The sequence below is a fragment of the Achroia grisella genome, unplaced genomic scaffold, assembly GCF_030625045.1.
Source record: "Achroia grisella isolate CSIRO2021 unplaced genomic scaffold, CSIRO_AGI_Agris_v1 utg50973, whole genome shotgun sequence".
Classification (NCBI taxonomy): Eukaryota; Metazoa; Arthropoda; class Insecta; order Lepidoptera; family Pyralidae; genus Achroia; species Achroia grisella.
The window spans coordinates 1-19,841 of NW_026712903.1; the positions used below are offsets into that span (position 1 = coordinate 1).

Genomic DNA, 19,841 nt, shown 5'->3' on the forward strand with positions numbered 1-19,841 from the left:
TCGCTCTACAGGAACAAAGAGGTGCCGTCCCACCCACTACTGCGTAACTCGTACATTGTTGTGAATTATAGTAGTATAAAACGATATATTAATTTGTACTGCGTAGATTTTCCTTCGTGAGCTGATATCTAACGGGTCCGACGCCCTGGACAAAATCCGGTTGATGTCGCTCACCAACAGCGACGTGCTGGCAGCCAACAAAGACATGAGCATCCGCATCAAGGCGGACCAGGAGAACAGGCTGCTGCACATCATCGACTCGGGGCTCGGCATGACGCGACACGACCTCGTCAACAACCTCGGCACCATCGCAAAATCGGGCACAGCCGATTTCCTCTCCAAGATGCAGGACCCGGAAAAGGTAGTCTAATCATAGATGTGATCTGTTAAATTAGCTATAATTGTCGATAAACAACTATATGTTCTCTAAATATTTTATAATTTTGTTTTGATATGTGATGTAAATCTTATACAATTAAATAAATCGTGATGTGGCTCTACGTTAAAACGTGCTCTAATGATAATATATAATTCACAGAGCAATACCCAGGAGATGAACGACATGATCGGTCAGTTCGGCGTGGGGTTCTACTCTGCGTTCCTGGTGGCGGACAAGGTGACGGTGGTGTCGAAGCACAACGACGACAAGCAGCACGTGTGGGAGTCCGACGCCAACTCCTTCAGCGTCGCAGAGGATCCGCGCGGAGACACGCTGCGGCGCGGCACGCACATCACGTACGGCCACACACCACACACACACACACACCACACACACACACACACACACACACACACACCACACACACACACACACACACACACACACACACACACACACACACACCACACACACACACACACATACATACACATACACACCACACACACACACACACACACACACACACACACACACACACACACTTCCCCATTTACCTGTGGGCGTCTCATACGGAGACCGTGGAGGAGGCCGACACAGACGCAGACGCAGACCAGGCCGACGCAGACGACGATGCCCAAGTAATGTTCCATGCTTTATATTTTGCTTATTTATTTATTGTAGTATCAAAAAAATATAAAGTCTATGTAAACAGAGTGTTATTTTACCTTTGTATATAATAAAGCAGCCATTTTTCGTGAAAAGTGTAGTTAGCCTTTTATAAAATTATTGTACTCATATATTTATTACAAAGTTCGATAATGAGTCTCACTTATCTTAGCTGCCAGCAGATTGTTTTGTAAGATGCATGGTTGGTTTGAAGGGAGAGAAAAGTAGATAAATTACAGAATAAGAGACATCATTTGCTGCATGACTTAAAGTATCAATTATTCGAACATGCAATAGATACTCAAACCAAAGTTTTATTTAGTGATACAATACCTATAATATCCCCAAAAATAATTTATTAAAATAGATAAGGAAATTGTTGTAGGATGTGCGGTTCATGTGCTATTTATTACTATTGTAGGTGGAAGATGCGACCGACGAGAAAAAGGAGACAAAGAAAACAGAGAAGACAGTGTGGGACTGGGAGCTGATGAATGACAACAAGCCAATATGGACGCGCAAGCCCAGCGACGTGCAGGAGGAGGAGTACACGCAGTTCTACAAGAGTCTCACCAAGGACAGCACGCAACCTCTCGCCAAGTTTGTACCTCCATTATTACATACTGGATGTTCCTCACGACTTATTGTTTTTGATATAATATAGAATCTGTTTCAGTCCTCATGTAATAATATATCTTCAAATGGTCATTAAGAATTATTATGCCATTTATAGTAGTTGTGAAATATTCACAAACAGACTGACAGTCATACATGCATATGCATCTATACTAACGCATCTGCATTAGTATGGATTTCTAATGTGAAAATGTCTTGGTGCGACACTAGTGACCCATCTCCACCAAATTGAAATTTCAAGCAATATATTTATATGCTGTCTGTGTACAAAACTGTTTCAAATGGTTAAATAATTTACTAAATTGCTACCTGTACTGAACAGTAGTCTCTTTATTGTATTAGTGTAGATAAGATAATCAAACTCAACAGCATTTCTTGATATAGGACAACATAGGTACTTATTACCCGTGTGTCGTGTGTGGTGCAGGGCTCACTGCTGTTGTTTCTCTAGTGTCGTGTGTGGTGCAGGGCTCACTGCTGTTGTTTCTCTAGTGTCGTGTGTGGTGCAGGGCTCACTGCTGTTGTTTCTCTAGTGTCGTGTGTGGTGCAGGGCTCACTGCTGTTGTTTCTCTAGTGTCGTGTGTGGTGCAGGGCTCACTGCTGTTGTTTCTCTAGTGTCGTGTGTGGTGCAGGGCTCACTGCTGTTGTTTCTCTAGTGTCGTGTGTGGTGCAGGGCTCACTGCTGTTGTTTCTCTAGTGTCGTGTGTGGTGCAGGGCTCACTGCTGTTGTTTCTCTAGTGTCGTGTGTGGTGCAGGGCTCACTGCTGTTGTTTCTCTAGTGTCGTGTGTGGTGCAGGGCTCACTGCTGTTGTTTCTCTAGTGTTGTGTGTGGTGCAGGGCTCACTGCTGTTGTCTCTCTAGTGTCGTGTGTGGTGCATGACTCACTGCTGTTGTTTCTCTAGTGTCGTGTGGGTGCAGGGCTCACTGCTGTTGTTTCTCTAGTGTCGTGTGTGGTGCAGGGCTCACTGCTGTTGTTTCTCTAGTGTTGTGTGTGGTGCAGGGCTCACTGCTGTTGTTTCTCTAGTGTTGTGTGTGGTGCAGGGCTCACTGCTGTTGTTTCTCTAGTGTCGTGTGTGGTGCAGGGCTCACTGCTGTTGTTTCTCTAGTGTCGTGTGTGGTGCAGGGCTCACTGCTGTTGTTTCTCCAGTGTCGTGTGTGGTGCAGGGCTCACTGCTGTTGTTTCTCTAGTGTCGTGTGTGGTGCAGGGCTCACTGCTGTTGTCTCTCTAGTGTCGTGTGTGGTGCATGACTCACTGCTGTTGTTTCTCTAGTGTCGTGTGTGGTGCAGGGCTCACTGCTGTTGTTTCTCTAGTGTCGTGTGTGGTGCAGGGCTCACTGCTGTTGTTTCTCTAGTGTTGTGTGTGGTGCAGGGCTCACTGCTGTTGTTTCTCTAGTGTTTTGTTTGTGGTGCAGGGCTCACTTCATTGCGGAGGGCGAGGTGACGTTCCGTGCGTTGTTGTTCGTGCCGCGCGTGCAGCCGGCCGACAGTTTCAACCGCTACGGGACCAAGACCGACCACATCAAGCTCTACGTGCGCCGCGTCTTCATTACCGACGAGTTCAACGAGCTCATGCCCAACTACCTCGCCTTCATACAGGTACACTTATGATTACTACTAGAATAAATAAGGATTTTTATTGAAATTTAAATAAATTTTACATTCCAAAATGGAAATGATATCCATTTGTGTGACGCCGAGATGGGCCGGTGTAATCTGATAAAATGATGTCATTAGAAAATGGTGTCTATAGACAGCATATAAAATAATATTGATTTTATTCCGTTCAAGGGTATCGTGGATAGCGATGATCTGCCGCTGAACGTCAGCCGCGAGACTCTGCAGCAGCACAAGCTGGTCAAGATCATAAAGAAGAAGCTGGTGCGCAAGGCTCTGGACATGCTGAAGAAGATACCGGAGGACGAGTACGAGCACTTCTGGAAGGAGTACTCCACCAAGTGAGTGTAGCCGTAGTAGGTGACCGGTGACGCGGGAGGCGAGGCACGGAGCGCTATAACGGAGCCTCGTGTGGTGATGTTTCAGCGTGAAGCTGGGCGTGATGGAGGACCCCAGCAACCGGTCGCGGCTGGCCAAGCTGCTGCGCTTCCACTCGTCGCGCTCGTCGGAGATGACGTCGCTGTCGGAGTACGTGTCCCGCATGGTGGCGGGCCAGGGCCACATCTACTACATCGCCGGCGCCAGCCGCGCCGAGGTGGAGCGCTCGCCCTTCGCCGAGCGCCTCGTGCGGCGCGGATACGAGGTCCTCTACCTCACCGAGGCCGTCGACGAGTACTGCCTCTCCTCGCTGCCCGAGTACGACGGCAAGAAGTTCCAGAACATCGCCAAGGAGATCTTCGACCTCGAAGAGAGTGAGTACCGCATTCGTCCGTTTCGTCGTCGCCTTCGGCGTTCGGCTAGAACTGTAGTAGCTCGGTCGTTGTATTCCCTTTCTATTAGGATTCTATCCATTTTATGAAAGCATCGTATGGGTGTCGAGTTCTAGTTACAGAGAGAGAAACTTGAATTGCGCCCGACACTCGTGACTTCTATGTAGATTTTAGAAGCTCCTTGCTAATGAATGAACATTCACCTTCACTGCTATACCATTTTACCTATCCCACTGAATGGGGCCCGAACTCGCTAATGTATTTATATTTAATATATTTACTTTTTCATTTCTAACCTTTAATTTCTATGTCAATTCGACGTCACTTCATTCGTAGATCTATTCGCTTCACATTCGATCGACAGTACTCGTATAATATATTTAACGTATCGCGTTCGCAGGCGACCAGCAGAAGGAGCGCCTGGAGGAGTACAAGAAGCAGTTCGAGCCGTTGACGCGGTGGTTGTCGGAGAAGCTGTCGGCGCACGTGACGCGCGCGAGCGTCTCCCGTCGTCTGCAGCGCTCGCCCGCAGCACTCGCCGCCACCGCCTTCGGCTGGACCGGCAACATGGAGCGCCTCGCCATGTCCAACGCGCACCAGAAGGTAGCCCCCGCCCCCCGCACCCCGCACCCCGCACCCCGCCCACTGCCCACGGCTCTAACCGCCTCCGCTCTCGTCGCAGGCCGACGACGCGCAGCGCAAGCACCACCTGATGCAGAAGAAGATGCTGGAGATCAACCCGCGGCACCCGATGATCCTGGAGCTGCTGCGGCGCGTGCGGGAGGAGCCCGACGAGCCGGCCACGCTGCAGGCCGCCACCACGCTGTACCGCACCGCCGCCATCAGGTGAGTCCGCGCCGCCGCGCCGCCGCAGTCGACTGCAGTGCCGCGTCCCGCGTCCTCGCTCGCTGACGGCCGCCCGTGTCCGCAGGTCGGGCTACATGCTGCAGGAGGGGCAGGCGGTGGACTTCGCGGAGTCCGTGGAGCGCATGCTGCAGCAGTCGCTGGGCCTCCCGCCCGACGCACGCGCCGACGACGACCCCGACGACCAACCGCCGCCGCCCACACAACAACACGGCGACGACGACGCGGAGACCGAGCTGCCCGCAGAGGACGACCACGACGAGCTCTAAGCTCGCCCACCGGCGAACTCTACGTAGCTTATATCGATGACGTTATCTCGGCGCAGATATGTGATAGGATTTTGAATCGAAACTCCCACGTTTAGCTACTCCATGATGAATGCCGACTCTTATAATAGCGAATTTAGAAAAAATTTAGTTTAGATATATTTCCGGAGAAGTCGACCGTAAACCGATTTTTTTTTATCATCCGTCACACCTCTCGACTCGTGACTCGCCTACCTGCGATGTGTTAACTACATATAAAGATGATATAACATTCCGAGACTGTTTGTTTTAGTACCGGTAGTCAGTGTAGACTCGTTTTGATATAATTACGCTCTCAGTTGTGGGACGTATTCTAATTGCCGTCTAAGGATGTGTGTTGGACTGTATGTGTTGCTGGGTGTACGCAATGAAGTGTTATGCGTTAATGACTGCATTTTTTTTTATACGGTCGTGAGTATGACGACCATAGTAGTTGTAATGTAAATAAATATTTATTTTATAACACCTTGTTTTCTTTCAACGACGTATGAGACATCCTTTACCTACAGAACAAATACTTGCTGTGTGTGGCGCAATAAACTGACACCGCTACCGGGAACAGCAAATTACCAAGAATACTGACACCTAACTTACATATTAATTGTTGCATTTATGGCAGTCTTGTTCGATCGTACATAATTATACATTTTGTACTTTGATAATTTCATTGTTTTAATTAAATAAAATATATTTTTTAAAACGCAATATCGCCCGCCCTAACATAAGTACTGTCTATTTTTTTGACAAGATTCACGAAGATTGTTTTTAATTAATTCGCTACTCATACAATTATATTACTAAATAATATATGACGCTGTTGTTTGAATTGTATTTAAATTAAATATAAAACCACTACGTTTAAATTAGATATATGATGTACCGCCGTTAATCGGTTGTATAATAGTATCTGTATTAATCAAAATGTCAAAAATGTAAATATTAAGTCGAATCGGTCCAATAAGTCGAAACTTAATAAAAGTACTTTAAGCTTAGTCTTGAATATGTAAAATATGACAGTAATTTTCAAGTAAATGTCACTTGTCAAGTAGTCTATTGGTCCATTGCAGAGCTAGGATATTCGTAAATAATTTGTCTATGGTCATAAACGTGACCCGTCAGGTTTGAAGTTGAGCGGCGCAACAACCAAATGCGTCAATCAGACTGAAGGCACAATGGGCACCCTGAGGGTTGACCAAGTTTCTATTAGAATAATAGCTGTTCGCTTAGTATTTTGGGTTACTTTATTTAATTAATAGCTGTGCCCGGGATTTCGTTCCTATGGTTATCAAAAACACTATCGCGCCCAAAGGATAATTGGGCAAATAATGCATTAATTTCAACCAAATTTGATAACCATGAAAAAGGTTATAGTGAGTCAATCTTAAAAGATAGACATACTGTTTTTGGACATTTTTTTAGATGAATTAAAGAGGAATCATTCTTTCATACATATTTTTTGGGTAACTTGAACCGTTTAAGCAGCGCACGCAACGGAATCCCTCAAATATTTATAATTTTCGCCGTTTTTGCAACATATTTCACTGATGCTTCGCTTCTATTGGTCGTAGCATAATGTTACATGAATTAAAGCCTTCCTCGACAAATGGAAATGTAACCAACACAAAATGAATTTTTCAATTCGGACCAGTAGTTCCACAAATTATCGCGTTCAAATTCTTCAGCTTTATAATATTAGATGGATTTTGAACATTGTTTGAATTGTTACCCGAGCTAGATCTTGTAAATATTTATTTGCACAGGTACCTCTACCGCCAGACAGTTTGCTTTGTAAGCTGTGTTTGTGTTGAAATACAGCGTTAAGTGCGGAATGGCAACACATGAACGGTATTATAATAATGTAGTGCTGTTCATGTACATATATAGACTACAGCGACAGAACCGTTTACCATCAAATGGGCCCACAGCATGTTTCACATTACAAATACCCTTTAACGAACTCAAAAAAAAAAGAAGGATTGTCAATTCGACAGTATTTTCTTTGTGCAAATTTTTGTGGTCTTACACAAATTTGATAAACCAGCAGTATTTGAGTTACCTTTAACGGCCCAGTTTTATACTAACTGAAATTTGATGGCTCGTGGACATGGAGCGTGTTGTTAGGTGAGGATTAAAAGGGTATCTATAGGAATAGGTATATACATTAATGTCTCGTTATCAATTAAACTGCACATTAATTTAAAAACAATTGTAAAAAAATATTTACATTTTAATAAAATAAATTCATTCTGATAGCGGCTCGGCCGCACTTTTTGTATTTATAAATTAAATTACTTAATATTTGCTAAAAAAATATAGTACAGAGTGTTTCTCAGTAGTGACATAGGTATAATCTCCTGATTGAATCTAATTCATAGTAAGTATGAATTCAAGTTTTACCTTACCTATCAAAATAAATGGCGGAAATGACGAAATTTCACGGATACTGACTATACTTCATATAGTCGCATAGAAATAAACACAAAATCGCCTTTATACAATAGAACACGCTAAGTTCACAGGATCATTTACATTTTATTATAAATTCATACTATCATGGTAACACGCGGTGCGGCGCCATCTGGATTATAACTGGGCACTTGTACTACAGTTTCTATGCGAATTATATTTTATTGTGAATCACCTCTCATACCAACAACAAAAATATTTTGTTTTGCGCGCAGATTGAATATATATTTTATTTTATATTAATATATAAAATATAACTGTCTCTGCTATAACATAGTCAGAGGGTCCTTTTATTATACAATCAAATAATACATTTAGCGGCCTTTCGTCATGTCAAGACGTCATTCCGGTAAATATTCAGTATTATATTATCATTAACTGAAGGAATGACAGAATGACGGCAATAAAATACTGATTACGCAACAGATAAATGACATTATTAAATTCTGTCGTTAATAAATGGTCTATTTCATAACTAACAGCACTCTATAATTATATCCGCATGTATTACAATAAAAACTATGTTAATATAAAATAATTAGACGCTGTCTACGTACTCAAATATTCAAAGTCGTCCAGCGTCTTTGAACGTGATCGAGTAACAAAAGTCTAACATGTTTACACACGTTGACATTTATAATAGAAAAATTATAGGTAATGAGCAAAGACAAAATATCTACCTAAATAATAATTTACAAACTTAGCACCAAACACATCATTTTGTGTATCTATAATTAGTTGTTCAGTTACACAGGCATGTAAATAGTATTTACTTTCTATTTATTTTATTTTTATGTTCCTCACACAAATATTTAAATACAGGCAAATAAATAATTAATTATACGTAATCAATCTAAAAACTTGAGGACTGAGCGTGACAAGAATGAGGTATACGAATATCGTAGGAACTGTCGCCACACACTCCACCGTGGTGCGGGTCGGTAGCCGACGAGCACCGGCCGGCCGGCAGTTTTATACGAAGTCGACAGAGCTAGGCGGTTCACGAAATGGCAAATTACAATTAATCGACTGAGAATATACTCACTCTATATAATGAAAAAGATTGGCACAAATGTAATTCAATAAACAAAATTTAGTGCGATTTTATACGACGGTTTGACCTTCGAGTGAAGCTGAAAACATAACTACAAATATCGACCGGTGTGGCGATACACTGCGGGCTCCGACGAGCGTCACCGCGGCCGGAGTCTAGCGTACACCGCTCTACGGCCGGACGACCGAGCCGCACAGGAGGCTCGGGGCGGCCGAGTCAGCGCGGGCCGGCTCGTCAGACGGGCAGCGCGGGCCGGCTCGTCAGACGGGCAGCGCGGGCCGGCTCGTCAGACGGGCAGCGCGGGCCGGCTCGTCAGACGGGCAGCGCGGGCCGGCTCGTCAGACGGGCAGCGCGGGCCGAGCGCGCGCGTGCAGCTTGGCGCGGTTGTAGGCGAGCACCCCGAGCGCGGCGAGCGCCATGCCGGCCAGGTTGAGCGGCGGCGCGGGGTTGCGCAGCACCAGCAGCGAGGCGCCCACCACGGCCGCGCGCTTGGCGGCCGACGCCACCGCGTAGGCGAGCGGCGACACCCGCGACAGCACGCTGAAGGCCGCCACGGCCTGCAGCCAGGCCAGCGCGCCGTCCGCCGCCAGCAGCGCGGCCTCGGCCGGCGCCGCGCCGCCGCGCGCCCGCAGCGCCGCGCCGTCGCTGCACGCCCACGCGGGCAGGAACAGCAGCAGCGCCGGCCGGCTCAGCGCCTGCAGCAGCCGCAGGTGGTGCGCGCCCGTGTCGCGCATCACGCGCTTCGAGTAGAGGTGCTGCAGGCTGAGCAGCGCGGCCGCCGCCAGCGCGGCGCCCAGCCCGAGCGAGTCGAAGTGCAGCTCGGTGGCGGAGGCGACGGCCACGCCCGCCGCGATCAGCACCAGCGCCGCCTGCACGCCGCGCGGCTGCCGCTCCCCGAACAGCAGCCGCGCCAGCGCCGCCGTCCACAGCGGCGTCGTCGCCTTCACTGCGGGAGCGGCCGGTTCCATTTACATATGCGATACGCTCGCAGTAGTCGTCTTGGACATTATTCGCTAGTTACGGGCGCGTCTTTAAAACAGTACAGTGGACTTTAATTATTATGTATACGGGTCAGTTATCAGCTGACAGTTATAGACATTAAACTCCATTTGTATCCACAAAGTGTAAAACATGTTGTACATAAATCCACTAATGATACATTTTACATGTCCACATTTACATATACATCAAAATCGGTTTCTGTAAAATGGTTCTAAAAATTATATTTTTTTATTTCCAACAGTTCAGTTTCAAGACAATATCCCTTCATTCAGTTAATAAATCTATGATAATATTACAATTACATTTAATATAATTATGGGATCTAGTACAAAGGAAAGTTAAAAATTTGTGTTGTTGTATACCAAATTACTAACCCAATAGTCAATAAGAAACCACTTTCTCCAGGAAAGAAAGTAGAAATTAAAAAATAAATGTTGCTCTTCTCATACTACATTGTTTCAAAAATTATTATCAACTGTACCTGCGGTTTCACCCACATTAAATTTCAATATAAAATACAGCCTATGTGTTATTTTGATGCATAAGCAGTATTAAAAAAAAAATAATCAAAATCCATTCAGTAGTTTTTGCGTGAAAGAGTAACAAACATCCATACTTACAAACTTCCATGTTTATAATATTATTAAGACTTAACACTACAATTTGCTTCTACACGCACAACGGCCCGAATGAGAGGCCAATTGCGGAAAATGGAGTCCAACCTACCTACAATTTGCTTGTTTGTGAAGTCTGTTCAGTATCGTGAGCATCACAATGTTACTAACTATTAGTTTGGGATACATTTACAAACACCCCTACAGAAAAAATATTGTATGTTGTTTAAGTCAGTCCTCACCTGTGTGTGCATAAGAAATGGGCACCTTCCAAATTGAAATCTGGGAACAAACTGTGGTCAAAAATTTTGCAAAGGCGAGTGGCACCAGCACCCGCCAGTAGTAGCGCCGCAGGAACTCTGTCTCACGCCGCACCCCGCACATCGCAAATGCTGGCGGGCTGTATACCACGATGGACAGCAGCTGCACCATCGTAACCGTCATGGGATAAGGAAAGTCCGTCAGTACCAGTTTGCCCACCACGTTGCTGGCAGAGCTCACCGCGTACCACACCAGGCACAGTGCTACCACCACCAACGCTTCCTTACGTGACCCTTCGAGCCCCATTTCACCACACGTACTCTTGCCACCGTGTGCACTCTCTTATCTAGTTAGCATTTGATTTTAGGGGTTGTTATTATGCTATTATGTCATTATAATTAAATTTTACATTGAAAATGAATGCTTCTTTAATTCATTATCACTTATATAAAAACAAAAAGTCTAATGATTTTTCTAAATTATTTAAAATTTATATATTAATTAACATAATAAAAAATAAATTAACTAATATGTAACCTATGGTTATGTCATAAAATACTCTGTGCTTTTGTCATTCAAATTCACAGCTGAGGTGCTGTCATAGAACATTTGATCACATCGTGTCACGTTACGACTCACGATTCACGTATTTAGCCCATAGATAAAGCTACAAATTAACTTTCACTAATAATTATTTCAATCATTGACTTGCCCTTGACCTTGTTCTGTTATAACTTGTTCTCTTTTGCGTAATATGTAATAATATATTTTTATTTCAGGCCTCAAAGACTACGCTAAATAGAAAATATAACGACAAAACATATAATATTTGTTACATGTATTTTTATTAATTATTTATGCAAACTAGAAAATAGTGTATATATTACATTTACAATATTTCTTCGAAACCATTATTATAAAAATTATTAATAAATGTTCAAACATCAACTATATTACCAAGAACGTTATATCGATGTTATTCACCATAGAGAAATAGGTATCACAACCAACGTCACACTTCACACTGCTCTCTAATCTGTGCTGTCAATTGTGTATGTGTATGTATTAGTGAGTTGAGTGTTAACTTGAGTTTTGTGGAAAAACTTTTACATAGCTTTGTTATTCAAATTTAATTCTTTTATTGTCCTTAAATAGCTAGGTATTTTTTAAATCAAATAATACCTTTAATTTAGTTATATAACAACTTTATTGAAATTTCACTTCATTATAAACGATATAACTACCGAAACCCCACCTACGAACTCAGATAATTAAAATCTCCTAGTTTGGATTTTAAATGGATTGCTTGTGGATATGCCTGATGACGATATAAATCGACGAGATCCAGTAAGTGTAATAAATACTTCGGGTAATGAAATTTGGTACATTTCGTCCACTAGTCAATCACCATTAAAATTGTGATACAATCTTTGATGACTCCTTATCTCTGATCTCTGATGTCTAATAATTTGGAATTTTGTAATCGCTATAAGTACCTAATTGGAAAGACTCTTCGTAAATATAATATGACAGTCGATATTCAAGATTCATTTAGTAACAATTAAATTTTTCAAATACAAAAGAGTTTATTCTTTATAAAGTGTATCTAAGTATTAGAAGTGTCTACTAAATAATGTTTCGTGTTACTTTTTGTTTAGAGACCACTCTTATTGTAAATGTTCTGCTTTATAACTATTAAATCGTAACTTATTTTCCTGTTACTTTATTATTTTATATATTAACTGAGGAGATGTTTTATATTAACTACATCTGTGAGTCATTCCATAAATGTGGCTGGGAGTGAGTTTGCAGCTTATAACAAGGGTGAAATATCATAATACTGTTGTATGAAGTTTATTTCATATTGTACTACACGGGCTGTGTACCATTACAGATGAATGTGAGCTCTTAATGTACACTGACTCATGGAGAATGTAATGAAATGTTAAATTATGTATCAGTTATGTCTGCCACTTCGTCTGCATACAATAGATGACAAAAGACACATTTCTATACAAACTTTCATCCCCTATTTTATTTTACCCGACAAGGATAAATCTTTGCTATTGTAGTTTCATTGTATTCATGTATAGGTAAAAGGAAAAAGATAAAACTACAACAGATTATCAGCACAATTAAACACATTATAGGTAATTCGTTGAAGAAGAAAGGTTTTTTGTGAATATTATTGTGTTAATAAGAAAATAAAATATTTTTTGTCAATAATGTCACATGAAGAAAACAGAAATAATTTACACAGTAAGTCGAATTCCTCATCCATTCCGACATTCTGTCTTACTAGTAGTAAAGGTTATCTTTCACGGATGTTTAAAATGCCTAATTACTAGGATTTGCGGTGACTAATGTGTGGTGGTTACACTGAAAACGATCTGACACTGACATCGCTATAACATGCCTCTGAATATGGAGGAATGGGACTTAGATTGGCAATAGAATGAAGATTATATACAACAATCTATCAGATAATAAAAATATAGAGTAGAGGAAAATATATATAGCTTTATATGCACTGTACCAAACCCAACATTTATAAACTGAATATAATATTTATTTTTATTTAATCAACAGCCTAAAAAATAAATTCAAGCTTTAAGCTTTAAAAATGATGATATATCCGCACAACCTTTCAACCCCTTACAACCCTTTTTTAGCATTAAAAAGTAACTTAGTTACTTAGTAAAGTAACTAAGTTACTTTTTAATAGTAAAGTAACTTAGTTCATTCTCAGGGTCTAAACTATTTATGTTCCAAATTTAATTTAAATTGGTTCAGTACTATTGACATGAAAGTGAGACAGACAGACAGAGTCACTTTTGCATTTATAATATTAATAAGGATAAACAAATGCAAGTGTGAGAGTGTTGATTGAGAACACCATTGATTGTTTATCTTATATATAAAATTGTGGTGTCACAATGTTAGTTACTGTACTCCTCGGACCGCTTGATTATTATGAAATTTTATATGCATATTCAGTAGGCCTGAGAATCAGCTACTATCTATTTTAATACTCCTAAGTGATAAGGGTTGTCCACCTCTAACATTTTTTGTTTCTTTTTGGCCAAGTTTTTAAATTTTTTATAATGCCGCTTTAAAAATATATATTTTTAATAGCAATATTAGTAGTATTATAACTACATTTTTTCCTTTTTTTTCAAATACCTATATTTGTTCTTTATATTTCATGATTCTTTTAATACTTACATTAAATATATTGTGATATAGTGATGTAAATCAGCACGTTCGATAGTAGATTGTGCCAGCGTACGTTTTATCTAACGACACGTATGTCACGCAGTTGTTATATATATATAGTTTTAGTAATTAGTCTAGCTAGAGTACATCAAGATGTAACAGTCAATATACAACACCCTATTGTGTGTGTTTACCCTCCCCACTGCTCCTGTCATCACATGGCGACTGTGACAGGACAGGAAATGAGGGCAACAGAAAAACAGGTGGGAGGATTATAATAAGGGCAGCATCAACTAGACTGACATGGGGAAGGAAAGTGCTGGATAGAGAAAAATACAGTCTATTGAAAGAGGTCTATGTCTTAGGACAAGCCGCGTCATTGAGGCAGTAAAATAGCAATCAACAAAAACAACATTAACTCATCTGTGTACTGACGGAACCAAAAAAAAAATTACTTTAAGTAACTAGATCTATGTTATATTTTATTATACATTGTAAATAATTGGCCTTTAAAAAAAAGTAATTCAATTGAGTTTCTTGCCAGTTCTTCTCAATTGGATTTATATACTGAACTGGACTGCCACTTTCTCCAAATATAAAAATGTTTGAAATTTGATTCGGTTTTAGCCTTGCATTTGTTTTTCAAATGTATCAAATATTATACTCTGCTTGCCTCAGTACACAGTACCGTTACTTTAAGTCAGGTCAGACCAACGTTTGTAATTTTTTAATTGTTAATCATTATGGTATTACTTGTCTTTATTATTTAATTGCATAAATATATTGTTCCTGTGGCATAACGCTACTATTACTATTTCTTACTGTGCTTTGTTTAATTAGTTTCTAAGAGGTGTTCTTCTGGTTTATAGGCTGAGACGTAGTAGTGAAATCGGCACGGAGGATATGATGGGGTGACATCATTGTGCTTTTCATGTTTATTTATAGGCGACCGCTTTCATTTTCCACCCGGTGGACGTCTCGTCGCCATGCCAGTGACAAAAACTATGAAACGGTCGTAAATCTAAAGGCGTAATGGACCCATTCTCATTCTCTCTGGATTGACGTACAGGCGGTAATAAGAGAATATCGGTGGACCGCACAGAGCGCAGCTGTGCAGCGTGGCGGCGGCGGGTGGGCGCGGTGATGGTGGCATGGCGTCGCGGCGCGTGACGCGCAAGTGGGAGGTGTTCGCCGGCCGGAACCGGTTCTGGTGCGACGGCCGGCTCATGACGGCGCCGCAGCCGGGCGTGTTCGCGCTCACGCTGGCGCTCATCTGCGGCACGTGCGCGCTGCACTTCGCCTTCGACTGCCCGTACCTGGCCGCGCGCGTCTCCGCCGCCGTGCCGGCCGTGGGCGCGGCGCTGTTCGCCTTCACGCTGTCGGCGCTGCTGCGCACCGCGCTCTCCGACCCGGGCATCATCCCCCGCGCCGCCCCCGCGGAGGCGGCGCTGGAGGTGGCCGGGGGTGCGGGGGGCGCGGGGGGCGCCGGGGACGCCGGCCGGCCGCCGCCGCGCGCGCGGGAGGTGCTCGTGCGCGGGCTGCCCGTCAAGCTCAAGTACTGCTTCACGTGCAAGATGTTCCGGCCGCCGCGCGCGTCGCACTGCTCGCTGTGCGACAACTGCGTGGACCGGTTCGACCACCACTGCCCGTGGGTGGGCAACTGCGTGGGGCGGCGCAACTACCGCTACTTCTACACGTTCGTGGTGTCGCTGTCGTTCCTGGCCGTGTTCGTGTTCGCGTGCGCGGTGTCGCACCTGGCGCTGGAGGCGCGGGGCGCGGGGCTGGCCGCCGCGCTGCGCCGCGCCCCCGCCTCCGCGCTGGTGGCGGCCGTGTGCTTCCTGTCGGTGTGGTCGGTGCTGGGGCTGGCCGGCTTCCACACCTACCTCGCGTCCACCGACCAGACCACCAACGAGGACATCAAGGGCTCGTTCTCGTCGCGGCGCGGCGTCTCCAACCCGAACCCGTACTCGCGCGGCAACGCCTGCGCCAACTGCTGGCACGTGCTGTGCGGACCGCTCGCGCCCAGCCTCATCGACCGGTTACTATATACATATTTTTTATTTTATTACATTTATTACACACGTATACCGTAAACATGACCGCTGTGAGCCTAAAATGTAATGTAAATAAGTATGGTAATGCTTCATCCGATCGTAAAAATATGACAATCCTCAATGAATTTCTTCTGCAATAAAAAAAATATATTACACATCTTTATATAAATAAATATATATGGCAGTTAAAATACTTTATTATTACGAGCACTGTTTATATTTACTTAGTAATCAAAATAATAGATTATTATTTCATAATTATGGTGCGTGCAATCGGCAAGTCATTATAAATATTTACGAGCATAGAAACAATGGCGTCTAATATTGATGAGGTCAATATAAATGTTTATAGGTAATCGTTTGACATTCTACGGTATTAATATGAAGTAACAGACTCGAGTTTATATGAGATGTTTCTGTCTTTATTTTTTTCTTGTTTATCTGTAATGACCTGATTAGCTTTTACCAGATACGATCGCTTTAATTAAAGAAGTATGAGTAGTGGCCGTATCAGGGCGGGTGTGACGCAGGCGTGTGGTCGCAGGCGCGGCGTGCTGGCGGCCGACGACGAGCAGTCTCCGCCCGGCCTGCGCCTGGAGCCGGGCCGCCCGCACGTGGCGGCGCACGTGGCGGCGCACGTGGCGGCGCACGTGGCGGCGCACGTGGCCCCGCCCGCGCACGTGGCCGCGCCGCCGCCCGCGCCCGCCGGCAGCTACACCAACCTGTTCGAGAGCGGCGAGCCGGCGGCGGCGCGCCACGCCTACATGAACCGCAGCCTCGACCTCGACCCCGTGCCGCTGCAAGGTGGGTCCCCCCTCCCCCGCACACCCGCACGCCCCGCCGGGCTCCGCGGACGCTGAAGCTCACCTGCGCGTCGCTTGTTGCAGAGGTGCGCGTGGTGGGCGCGGGCGGGCTGAGCGCGTCGCGGCTGCGGCTGCTGCACGACACCACCATGATCGACGCCGCGCTCGACCTGGACGACGTGCCCCCGCCGCCCCCGCCGCCCCCGCACGGCCCGCCGCCCCCGCAGCCCCCGCCGCCCCCGCACGCCCCGCAGCCCCCGCCGCCCCTGCAGCCCCTGCAGCAGCCGCTGGCGGTGGTCGCGCTCTGACGCCGGGCCCGCTCCTCGCTCTCCTTGTACATAGACTCGAGTTCGATCCCAATATACATATTGTTATAAGAAACCTCGACTTTCATTTAATTGATAATCGTTTATTTATATTTATTGATTAACATTTACATTTATATGTATATAGATTTATATTTATTTACTACGATTAAATTTTATTCCTATTATCAGTCGTCCCCGTACTAGGTCAGAGCTCTGTCTTGGGAGCTGAGAGCGCAGATACCATAAAAAAAAAGTACTAGCTGTGCCCAGGGTTTCGCCCGCATGAATGTTATAGCCCATATGTTATTCTGATGTATAAGCTATATTACTATAAAGTATCATAAAAATCCGTTCAGTAGTTTTTGCGTGAAAGAGTAACAAATGGACGATGGACGATCCATACTCACACACTTTCGCGTTTATAATATTAATAGGTTGTGTGCTGTGCACTACACTACAGTTAACTATTATTTTATGCAAGATTAATAGCGAGCCGGTTTTCTATACATCACTTTAAGAACAGCTCTTTGGGCTCTTTAATAAAACGACTCTATCGCCCGTAACAAAGTAAACAATTGTGTGTCTGTGACACATCTGCAAATAGGATACGTTGTTCCACACAACAAGCTTTCAGTTAATAACAATAACATAATCAATAAAGCGCTTGTTGATATTGAGGATTGGCTTCATTGTAATCAGCTACCAATTAAAAAAAAATCCACAAACTAATTATTTGCAATCTGCTAATTATAAAATGACAAATTGCTAAAGATTAAGCAGTTTTTTTTTTATTATTATAGATGAATATAATAAAATACTCAAAGGGTTTGGAATTGATTTTTCATTTAACCAACATTCTGATAACAAACAAAAAAAACAAATATTCTACATCAAGTCGTTTGTGTATCACCAGAAAATAGTTGAGGTTTCGTTGCAGGTTCTTACGTGCTTATAAAATATGTATATACATTATACATACATATTTTATAAGCACGTGATAAGAGACCTGCAACGAATGTGTATATGTATGTACCGCCGTGTTACAAGCACATAATAATTGTAGTATTTTTTATTTTTATTTTATTTATTTAATTTTTTTCTTGTTACACTGAACATAAATGTATGTAGTGGTGATGTTTGGGTCTCAAATGTCGACAGAATTGTGTAACGTGACCGACTAGTAATGTACGATAATACAAGATTAATAAATCGTAATATTAAGTATCATTGGCAAGTATTCAATCAATCGATCAGAATTGATCAATCAATCAATTAGAATTGATATAAGGATCAGATATGTACAGTAAATGAAGAGACTTAAACCAACTAGAATAAACGTTTCCTCACCGGACGCTAGATGGCGCTATACATATAAAGTATAAAGTAGAAGGAGATATAATTTCATATTGGCTATCTCACATATTGAAGGAGGAGAAGATTAATAATATCCGGTTTTTTTAGTATTTTTTTTTACATTTTAATTTGACGCATACCTAACTAGACTCGCGAGCAACCAAATCGACTCAAGCGCTACCTCTACATTCAAACATTGTTCTAAATAAAAGTATACAACATTTATATAAAAATAATATGTCATTATGTCAGGCTAGGGAAACTGCAGAGACCTGGCTTCTAAAACTTAACTACTCGCAAACGGAGAACATTATTGAGTCACAAAACTAAGCATCCCCATTCTCACAAAATAAATAACTCCAAAGATATAAACAAACACATCCAAACGCACACACAGACACACACATACACGCACACACACACTTAAACTTTATTTTAATTAATAAATTACCTTATAATATTAAATTTTATATGGATACTGTATTAGAACTGACTGTCCTAAAATCAACTAAATAGGTAAACATAGTCTGGCCCCTGCGATACAAGTCATGCTTAGTGCGGAGACCGTTGTAAATAAACACAACTGACCACTTTGTTTAACTGTCATAGGTTAAGTTAAGTTAAGATCTATATTTGTAAAATTGTGTCTCATGTGAAATGTCTTTTCTTGAAATAAATATTATAATTATTATTATACTTGATAACTTGAAACCGAAGCTTTAAAAATAACATCAACACCATAAAATAAAATAAGTACCAACATGTTCGTTTGCAGCAATTATGGCGCATGGGACAAATTACTCACTACGCTACTTGCGAGTTGCGCTACCCTGTACCCCTATAAAAACCCCCGTGACTCTTCAACCCTTATCAATCGCTTATCAACAGTTAACCGATACACATCTCCGCAACCTGCATTCATTGTTTTCAAGAAACCATGGATATCACACCTTAAGAAGCCGCTTGAGTCCTTATTCCTGATTCAGCGAGTAGTCGCTTCCTAGCTTCACTTGAGTCAGTCGGCTGTATTTTAAAACTAGTCGAATGTATAACAGTACTAGACATTTATAGCAAATTTTTTTCTCATTGATTTATATTTTAGTCTTTGAGACAAAAATTAGATTATCTTAGGTGTATTATTCAAAAATGAAATGATTTCTAAATAATAGAAAAAACCCTTCTTTTTTCTTTTCCCAAAAAATCGATACATTTAAATAAAATCGATTGTTGATAATCGATTAATGTTAAATAAAAAAAAAATCAATTCTTGTCCATTATCTCACATCCCTACCAAATTGACTGCAGGGCACCGGCAAGCACGGCTACAGTTTGCTCGAGAGCATCTCAACTGGAGCGTTGGGCAATGGGCGGTCGGTGCTGTTCACTGACGAGGGCAGGATGTCTGCATGGCAGTGACAGGAGAGGTCGGGTCTGCAGGCGTCCGGGAGAGCGATCTTCCCCAATGCTGTTTCG

At 42.9% G+C, this 19,841-nt stretch overlaps 3 protein-coding genes across 3 annotated transcripts; 2 read left to right on the forward strand and 1 right to left on the reverse strand.

The window, feature by feature from the left end:
- Positions 1 to 3: 3 nt before the first annotated feature.
- LOC131846363 (endoplasmin-like) lies at positions 4 to 5,328 on the forward strand (the record flags this gene model as incomplete). Its single annotated transcript, XM_059195634.1, has 11 exons — positions 4 to 21; positions 107 to 361; positions 539 to 813; positions 915 to 1,020; positions 1,470 to 1,648; positions 3,097 to 3,280; positions 3,473 to 3,639; positions 3,725 to 4,050; positions 4,469 to 4,671; positions 4,751 to 4,914; positions 5,000 to 5,328. Coding segments are annotated over 11 exons (2,079 nt in total), but the record flags the coding sequence as incomplete, so codon positions are not given.
- A 3,767-nt stretch (positions 5,329 to 9,095) lies between these two features.
- Positions 9,096 to 11,169, reverse strand: LOC131846362 (solute carrier family 35 member E1 homolog). The gene is made up of 2 exons (XM_059195633.1): positions 10,616 to 11,169; positions 9,096 to 9,703 (listed from the first exon to the last, which is right to left on the reverse strand). Exons 1-2 carry the CDS (start codon positions 10,938 to 10,940, stop codon positions 9,096 to 9,098), a joined length of 933 nt encoding a protein of 310 aa, XP_059051616.1. The 5' UTR covers positions 10,941 to 11,169.
- A 479-nt stretch (positions 11,170 to 11,648) lies between these two features.
- LOC131846361 (palmitoyltransferase ZDHHC18-like) lies at positions 11,649 to 17,069 on the forward strand. Its single transcript, XM_059195632.1, has 4 exons — positions 11,649 to 11,981; positions 14,953 to 15,888; positions 16,449 to 16,708; positions 16,792 to 17,069. Exons 2-4 carry the CDS (start codon positions 15,002 to 15,004, stop codon positions 17,013 to 17,015), a joined length of 1,371 nt encoding a protein of 456 aa, XP_059051615.1. The 5' UTR covers positions 11,649 to 11,981; positions 14,953 to 15,001; the 3' UTR covers positions 17,016 to 17,069.
- Positions 17,070 to 19,841: the final 2,772 nt, after the last annotated feature.